Source organism: Gouania willdenowi, chromosome 11 (genome assembly GCF_900634775.1).
Source record: "Gouania willdenowi chromosome 11, fGouWil2.1, whole genome shotgun sequence".
NCBI classification, from domain to species: Eukaryota; Metazoa; Chordata; class Actinopteri; order Blenniiformes; family Gobiesocidae; genus Gouania; species Gouania willdenowi.
The window spans coordinates 8,482,699-8,491,948 of NC_041054.1; the positions used below are offsets into that span (position 1 = coordinate 8,482,699).

General features: G+C 37.0%; 2 protein-coding genes across 2 annotated transcripts; both read left to right on the forward strand.

Moving 5' to 3' along the window:
• The first annotated feature begins 193 nt into the window (after window positions 1-193).
• ndufv1 (NADH:ubiquinone oxidoreductase core subunit V1) lies at window positions 194-4,744 on the forward strand. The gene is made up of 11 exons (XM_028461584.1): window positions 194-299; window positions 1,742-1,851; window positions 1,920-2,002; window positions 2,104-2,274; window positions 2,403-2,586; window positions 2,796-2,985; window positions 3,094-3,306; window positions 3,760-3,926; window positions 4,018-4,099; window positions 4,195-4,340; window positions 4,498-4,744. The coding sequence occupies exons 2-11, from the start codon at window positions 1,747-1,749 to the stop codon at window positions 4,573-4,575; spliced, it is 1,419 nt and encodes a 472-aa protein (XP_028317385.1). The 5' UTR covers window positions 194-299; window positions 1,742-1,746; the 3' UTR covers window positions 4,576-4,744.
• A 594-nt stretch (window positions 4,745-5,338) lies between these two features.
• Window positions 5,339-8,274, forward strand: LOC114472391 (zinc finger protein 473-like). The gene is made up of 5 exons (XM_028461639.1): window positions 5,339-5,467; window positions 6,883-7,038; window positions 7,128-7,249; window positions 7,414-7,557; window positions 7,632-8,274. The coding sequence occupies exons 2-5, from the start codon at window positions 6,918-6,920 to the stop codon at window positions 8,103-8,105; spliced, it is 861 nt and encodes a 286-aa protein (XP_028317440.1). The 5' UTR covers window positions 5,339-5,467; window positions 6,883-6,917; the 3' UTR covers window positions 8,106-8,274.
• Window positions 8,275-9,250: the final 976 nt, after the last annotated feature.

Below are 9,250 nucleotides of genomic sequence, written 5' to 3' on the forward strand. Positions count from 1 at the left end.
TTGGAGACCACTGGCATAGAAAAACAATACATAATAAATTATTTTTTAAATATTTCACCTAATATAAAGCTTTGAACTTGTACTTGTTTAAATGTAGAGGTGTCCGGAATAACGCGTAATACATGCAGTTGAGTGTTACGAGACAGTGTTTGTTATGAATGAGACCTTTCAAAAGGACACACTAATGTTATGAGTGTTCTAAACATACCTGCGTTCCAGTCAGCTTCTGTTTCCGGTGCAGTCAGCTGCGCTTCCGGTGCTCTTACGGTTTCATAATCTAGTCGGGACACGTTCAGGAGGTAGGACACCGCTACTGTCCGTCTGTTGGCATGGGTTTAAAGTCTCTGTCAGTCTGTGCTTTACTGACGGAGACCCTGTCAGTGTCACTCAGCATGGTTAAAGATGTGTCCTTTCTTAGATCTGCGACGTTTGTGACAAGGTGAAGTTAGCATTTAGCTAGCAGCGGCTACATTCGCCTGGAGGTCAGCGACGACTATCTTATTGTAACAAAGCATTTAAAGTAGTAACATTAAACAATTTTAATTAACTCTTTTGTATAGCTGTTGGTTTGCGTTCGCTATTCTGCTGTTTTTAGGTCGTTTTTATTCGTATTTACCCTCTTTAGCTAAATGTTAGCGCTAACATAACAGTCACATAACCAGACACCCTACATTTGTTTACGTGTGTGACTGCGCAAATATATATAGCACTCTTTGACCAAACCTATGGATAATAAATTAATAATATACTGGACAGCAACAAATAACATTAGAACGATTAATGGGTAAAGATAAGTGAGAATTTAAGGGATACAATTAGAAGAGCATTAAGATCTTTGCCTAACGTAAATAGCAATGTTTACAGGTTGATTAAGGTTACATACATTCTAACTTGAAGCATATAGATATTCTATAGTTAAATAAAATTAAAAATAATGAAATAATTTAGAATGAAAAACAACCTCAATAAATCCAATGACAACAATGTATAATATATTGGAGAGGCAGGTCCACATATTTCCATACCTTTTATTTATTTATTTATTTTTCACATTGGACCGATATCTGATATTAATATCGGATTGGTACACCCTTAGAAAAAAATGCATATTTGTTCAGGTATGTTTACAAAATACAATTAATAAAACTGTCCTAGCAAAGAATTGTTCATTTTTAAATACATTTTTTGTCTTTAAATCTAACTCATCTCACATAGTTTATCGAGGAAAAAAAAAAATACTTATATATATTGGATTAAATGTATTTTCCGTAAAAAAAAAAGTAAACATGAAAGTGGCACATCAAAAGATGCATTCAACGATAAAGGTCTATGATGTTAAAAACGCTTATTTACAAAAATATTGGATGTTTTGTCATTTCACCATCAATCACAAATCCTGCGATTGTAATTAAAACTGCATATTTTATAAAATAAATTCTAAAATTGAAATATTAACTGCATTAGCTTTGAAGATAGGTAAAACAACTAGTTTTTCTTTATTGAATTAAATGATCAAAGCTGAGAAAGAGGTTTTCTTCCATCATCCTCAAAAAGGTGCAGCTTTCAACTTTAACTGGAATTACTTTTTATACACACAAAACTTTGTAACTTAAAACCATATATTTCATATGGATGAATGAATACTTTATTAATTCTATGGTAAATTAATTTTTTCAGCCGCACCCTCAGTTAGTAAATGTTTCATTAAAAGTAACAATGTTTCCATATTATTTTTTTGCAGACACGATGCTGAGCTTGTCTCGAGCAATAGTGGTTGGTGCTTCACGTGCACCTGCTGCTATCAGTCAGTGTGGAGTAACAACCATCACCCGATACAACAGCACAGCACAGGTAACTAACCTAGTACTGATCATATCTACAGCTTTAATCCGTAGTAACAGTTTATCTTATTTTCTCAGAATGCTCCAAAGAAAACCACATTTGGACCCCTGGCAGATGAGGACAGAATCTTTACTAACCTCTATGGTCGTCATGACTGGAGGTAACACTAGTGATGTGCACTTTAAACTCTGAAGAACTCGCAATTCAATCTAGATTGGGAAGTTGGAGAACTAAACTTAGACTTTTCTGACTGTGCCTAAGGCTGAAGGGAGCTTTGAAACGCGGCGACTGGTATAAAACTAAGGAGATGCTACTGAAAGGAGTGGACTGGATCCTAAATGAGATCAAGGTCTCTGGTCTGCGTGGAAGAGGTGGAGCTGGGTTTCCTACTGGCATGAAGTGGAGCTTTATGAACAAACCCAGCGATGGTCGGTGAGTCAGGACACGGATGCACAAATGCACAGTTTGACTTAACAGTGGAAAAGCATTAAATGTTGATACTGAATTTTAAAAAAAAATGCAAGTTTATCAGATTAAACTTGTTGTTTGTTGTTTTTTAGTCCAAAATATTTGGTGGTGAATGCTGACGAAGGTGAGCCAGGTACTTGTAAGGACAGAGAAATCATGCGGAATGACCCACACAAGCTGGTGGAGGGCTGCCTGGTGGCTGGCAGAGCCATGGGGGCGCGAGCCGCCTACATCTACATCAGAGGAGAGTTTTATAATGAGTCGTCAAACTTGCAGGTCAGTATTTGTAAGATTCCACCTGACAAAAATCTTAAAATATACATAATAAGTTAGAAATTGTGTGTCATAATTAATTTGGGCTAACAAACACTAACACCTTCCAAATAAATTATGTGGACACATTAGCAAATAATGGCTATGCAGCTGCACAGGCTTCACTATGGAATCCATCCAGTAAAATGTGTTATATTCTGATTTATTTTTAGGTGGCCATCAATGAGGCGTATGCTGCTGGTCTGATTGGTCAGAATGCTTGTGGCAGTGGTTATGATTTTGATGTGTTTGTGATGCGTGGTGCCGGGGCCTACATCTGTGGGGAGGAGACCGCCCTCATCGAGTCACTGGAGGGAAAGCAGGGAAAGCCCCGCCTGAAGCCCCCGTTTCCTGCTGATGTCGGTGAGTTTAAAAACAGCTACAATGCAAACTTTCAACCTTCTTAGCATTCAAATGCTAAGATAAAATTATGGTAGCAACTCTTCTTTCATCTGTTGTTTTGCTTCGAAGGTGTGTTTGGTTGTCCAACCACGGTTGCCAACGTGGAGACGGTTGCCGTGGCGCCAACCATCTGCCGTCGTGGGGGCTCGTGGTTTCTTGGCTTTGGCAGAGAAAGAAACTCGGGCACAAAGCTCTTCAACATCTCAGGCCATGTTAACCATCCTTGTACTGTTGAAGAGGAGATGTCCGTCCCCCTGAAAGATCTGATCGAGCGACATGCAGGTATGTTAGCCTTAAATAGTGTCTTCATAATTAATTACAGCAAGATTCTTTTTATCTCTTTTTATAAGACAACTTTCCAGGAAATCCACTTTGATCTCCTGACATGTTTTGACTGACAACTGCTAGTCTTCGTTATAGGTGTCTGCTGGTTTGAAACCTTTATTCTTACCTAAATTATTCTAAAAGAAGACAAAAAGATTCCTGCTGGAATTACTATGCAGAAGTCAAGGAAACATCAAAGCAATCAGCAGACGCCTCTGACGAAGACTATTAGGAGAATTCCTATGGAACATTTGTCTGAATAAATTAACCTTAACATAATAGTCTTCATAATTACATCTCATAGATGATGAAAGGATGCTGCTGGAGTCGCTTCTCCCAGATGTTTTCCTTAAAATGAAACGATGAATACAGTTTAGTCTGTATATAACTGAAACAAGCGTGTGTCAATAGGTGGAGTGCGCGGTGGCTGGGACAACCTGCTGGCTGTAATCCCCGGTGGCTCCTCAACACCACTCATTCCAAAGAGCGTGTGCGAGGAAGTGCTGATGGACTTTGATGGCCTCGTCCAAGTCCAGACCGGCCTGGGCACAGCAGCACTTATTGTCATGGACAAATCTGTAAGTTTAATATACAAGCAGGATTTTTTTTTTTTTTTTTTGTACATGACAAATTAGACATCTGTTACACATCAGATTGACTTGTTTACAGACAGATGTGATCAAAGCCATCGCCCGTCTGATGGAGTTCTACAAGCATGAGAGCTGTGGCCAGTGCACGCCATGCAGAGAAGGTTCAATCGTCTTTCTGCTGCTTTTATCTCTTCTGACAGTTCTACTAAAGACCCCAAGAAAATATCTAAACAGGATTTCTCACTATTTTTTTCAGGGGTGGATTGGATGAACAACATGATGTGGCGTTTTGTGCGTGGTGATGCTCGGCCTGCAGAGATCGACATGATCTGGGAGCTTAGTAAACAGGTTGAGGGACACACTATCTGTGCTCTGGGTGATGGTGCAGCATGGCCTGTGCAGGTAAATGCATGCCGTGAACAACAAACCTTATTTTGAACATTTTAAATGAACCATAGTTTTTAAATCTGATATACTGTAATATGCAGGGATTATTTTGTTCTCTTTTTCTAGTGGTACTCACAACATAACTTATTCCTCGTCTTTTCTATTTCCTCAGGGATTGATTAGGCACTTCAGGCCAGTGATGGAGAGCAGAATTGCTGAATACCAGCAGAAGCAGCAGGCCACGGCTTAAATGGCTCCATGTGATCATCAGTTTTCTCTCATTCACTCTTAAGATTGTCCTGGTTTCTTTCACCAAGTATTTAAAAAGATAATATTATGCCGTCTTTCATCACCTCATCAAACCTTTAATGTGTCTGCCTTATGGGGAGAATTACCAATAAAGTTCTATGAACCTTAAATGATTTTGTGTTGTCTTTTAGACTTAAATGTTTTTACTGAAGTTTTTTTTTTTTTTCTTCATTTAATTTTGTGTTAAAAAAGTAAATCATATTTTCACACTTTTTATAGATAGATTGATAGCTTTTTATTGTTATTGTACAAAGTCGTACAATAAAATTTGTAGCAGCTTGGAATGGTGTTACAACAAAATTAGAATAACAAACCGTAATAAATTAAAAACATAAATATCTACTTAAGAGAGGTTAAACTCTGAGCTAAATGTTTTTTGTTCCTCTGTAACAGATAATCACTTGGATGTAATTCTAAATACTTTATGAATATAAAGTTTTTTTTTTCTTCAAGTCACTGTGTAGTTGACAGTTTAAAAGTGTCACAGACATAAATCCACTGACTTGATAAGTTAATGAGGTTTTATTATTAAAAATCATTTTTAAATATAAAAGACCTATTTTGGATCCATGATTTTTTTTTTATTATTATTTTTGCTCAAGTTTATTCACATTGTTTTAATTTACAAACACGGTTAAAAAACGCGCCATGATATTTTCCTCGAAATCTCGCGATACCGGTGTTCCCACACCACGTGACTGGAGCAGCCCGTTTTCCTTGTCGGCCTGTTGTCCTACAACGCTCTACACAGCCCTAAACAAGACGTATTTTATAGTATTAGGAGGTGGAGTTACTTATAATTTAACCTATTAACACACACTGATCCAGTATAGGTAAGCAACGATATGAAATTTATCAAAACATTGTTTTACAATATGCAAATAATACATTTAGTTTGCGTAGCAACGGAGGATGGAGACTTACGTTATGATTGAAGTGGATACCGTTCTTAAATGATGACTAACTTCCGTCTTTTAAATGCGGTTAGCTGCTGTTTGTTGTCCTACTGCATATGAACTATCAACTTCTAGTTTTTAGTTATTATTAGCTTCATTAGCATACGTCTGCGAATGCTACATCAGACAACGATAGCTGTGTTTTATCTTTGCTTCATTGAGTAAGGAACATTTGACCCACAATTCACAAGAAAATCTATTAATTGTGCACATAAATGTATTGATCACAAACTATTAGGCTAGTGTTCCTAGCCAAATAGTGTGGCTAGATGCCACAAAGTGTATTTTAATATCCCATAATCACCAAGTTATTATACAAAATAGCGGTGTGCATTGCCATGAATCTGATATACGGTACGAAACAATTCACGATTTGCATGTCACAATAAGAAATGGCAGTGGCTATCCGTACGTAGCCGTATCGTACGTAACGCCCCTCATTGGCCCGTTTAGGTCACGTGAGCTCCCCTCATTGGCCAGTACTTCTGTTTGCTATTAATGCGTAGATTCCTAAACTACGTTACGACAAACTTACCCTAAAATAGCATGGGGTTGTCCGTATGGATAGCCACTCCGATATGATATACACTGCGATATATATCACAATATCAATATCATTACAAATTTCACCATACACAACATGGGATGAAATACAATTTATTTTATTTTTTTTTTAATTTGCGAGAACAAGTAAACTAACCATACTTCAAGTACCAATATCTAAAACAAGTGGTATGTTTTAGGGATGTCCCGATACAACTTTTTCACTTCCGATATGATACCGATATTGCAGCCTTGCGTATCGGTCGATACCGATATTGACCTGATATGGATAGAAGTGCTGGAGTGGAACATTTTATCGAAGTGCTCCTATCGGTGATTTTAGATGCAGTCCGATAAAATCCAATATTCATTTTCTGGTTGATATCGGACCCATATCAATATCGGATCGGGACACCCTTAGTATGTTTATTAAACTGTCAAATTACATTTTTCAAAAAAGTTCAACTTCTGCTTCTACAACAGATTCAGTTAAGTTAAATTATTATTATTTTAAAAGTAACCACAAACATCTATCAAGTGCCCAGAATGTTTTATGAAAATAAAGTGAAATCGACTTTCAAGCTAAAATGCTATAGATATGTTAGCTCAATTAAATGTTTTTTTTTTTTTTTTCCATTAAAAACCATGATTAAAAAATGTATTTGGACATTTTTTTGATCGATAAAACAATCGCACGGTGAAATATTGCAATATTGTGAGACTGCTCACATTCGCTGCTTTTTATCAGTTTTTTTTCAGCTGTGGAGTATTTAAAGATATCAGCATGGATACGATCAAGATTGAGGAGGTCATCATTGGCGGTGAGATTAGGGCGATGCCAGTAGAAGAGATATCAAAGCCAAAGGAAGAGATGTCACAGCACGCCATTAGCCCCGTGCCGCCCTGTAAGCAAACATATCTGCACATCATTTATCTTCACTGTGTTTACTGTTGATTATTGGGTGAACATTTTTATATGTTCCTTGTGTTACAGATGGTGGACAGAATGAGAGTATGCAGTGTTTAGAGTGTTTAATCACCTTTAGCAGCTCAAAGGCCAAAGAAAGACACATAAGAAAGCATCACAAGGCCGAGTACACGCAGCAACTACAGATGGTGAGTTTGTAGAGAATAATAGAAATAATTCAAAGACGTGTGAAATTCTTTATTTAAATTTTTTTTGGTGTGATTACATTTTAATTATAATTTTTTTCAGCCAAAGGAATAAAAGAAAAGCAGTTGTGATTCTACATAACCAGTCGCCTTTTGATATTGTACAGGACAATTTTCTCTTTTCCTGCTACAAATGTGACAAATCCTTCACGTCCCCCGAAGAGCTCAGCCAGCATCAGCTCATCCACAGGAAAGAAGAGAAGCCTTTCAGCTGTTCTAAGTGTAACAAACGCTTTCTGACTCTCTCTGAGGTAAGCCACGCCCCTTCTTTTTATCATTTACAGGAAACCTGGTCAACTGATGACTTTTTCATAAACATTTGCAGCGTTACCAACACCGGCGACAGGATTGCGACAAACGGAAAAGTGTCTGCAAGAGTGTCTGTATGGCGTGTGGACATTTGATGTTCTCCTCAGCAGGACTACGCAGCCACCGCCTTGCAGTGCATTCACAGCATCAGGCTGGGGATGATGATGATGATGATGGTGATGATGCCGACTACACCTTCCAGTGCTGCAAATGTTTGTGTGGTTTTCAAACAGAAAAAGACCTCCGGCAGCACATGCTGGAATGTGCTAAAGACGTGTACTGCAAAAATAGTGGCTGCAAAGCTAAACGTGCCTCCCAGAAAGGAGAAGATGACTGTGACTCTCCTAAAAAACAATGTACCTCTGGTGTTCTGCAGATTCCCTGTCCTGAGGACGACTGTGAGCTCCTTTTCCCCTCAGTGGCAGCGCTACGGGACCACAAAAGGGAGGCACATGTGCCTCCTCCTAAAAAGCTGCACAACTCAGGGTGATATGTGAGAGAATGTCCAAAAAATCCCATCAAAACACTAATGATATTAAAAAAAGGATTTTAAATAAAGTTATGTTTGTTGTAAAACAACACTTTTCCCTGATGTATACATTGAGCATAATATTGTGCAACATGTTTTGTTTTGTTCATTTTACTTTCATAAAGTTCATTGTAGTGACACTCATCATTTGCCATTAAATGGTACTTTGTTTTATGTTTAACATAAGCATTTTGTAAAGAGTTTTTTTTTTTTTTTTTTTAAATCCTAAACACATTAGGAATAAATTCCCTTTACACTGGGTATTTATTTAATTAGATTCTTGGCTGAAGAACTGTTTGTTGACATTTGTCCCATTAAACCAAATGACTGTTGTGGAGTTTGTGTTACTTTTTGTGAGTTAGGGATTTAGACTCTAGTTAAAGATGACATTTTTTGTTCATAAATTTATTTTGCATGTTATAAATGAGTAATTGCCATGTGAAAAATGTTCATGACTGAAGATTTTTGTAGAAAAAAAAAAGAGAAAGAAGGTTCAGTGTTGCCAATTAAGTTGCTGAATGATTCACTATTATGGTCAGGTAACTCATATTTTTTTGTTAATACAATATATAATTGTCTTTTGTAAAACATGACTTAAAAAAACAACCCAATCAAAAAAATCTCTTCAAACAAAAAAAAAAATGTTCACATGCAATTTTTAGGTGTAAAATATTTGCACTCAAACACTTAAATTTTTTTTTTTTTTTTTGATTGAAGCATCTTTTTTTGGCTGAATGTTAAAGACAAATGTACCTTCATACCCTGAGTGAATAGACCAAACATAGGCAACTAGCGGTCTGGGGTCCACATGTGGCCCTCAGTCTATTTCTGTGTGGCCCCCAAAACAAAATTGTAATTCACGAAGAACAACGTAACACACAGAACTCCAGAAGCATAGAAAACAACAGCAAAATGTCAAGAAAATAACTAAAACACAAAAAATTATTCATAAAACACACAACATAACAATGACACAATAAACAACCACTTAAACACACGGAATGACTACTAAAACAACAGCTTATACAAAAGGACTTCCAAGACACACAAAATGACAGCAAGAACATAATATGTATAACAAAAACACAAGTGACTTGAAGAACACA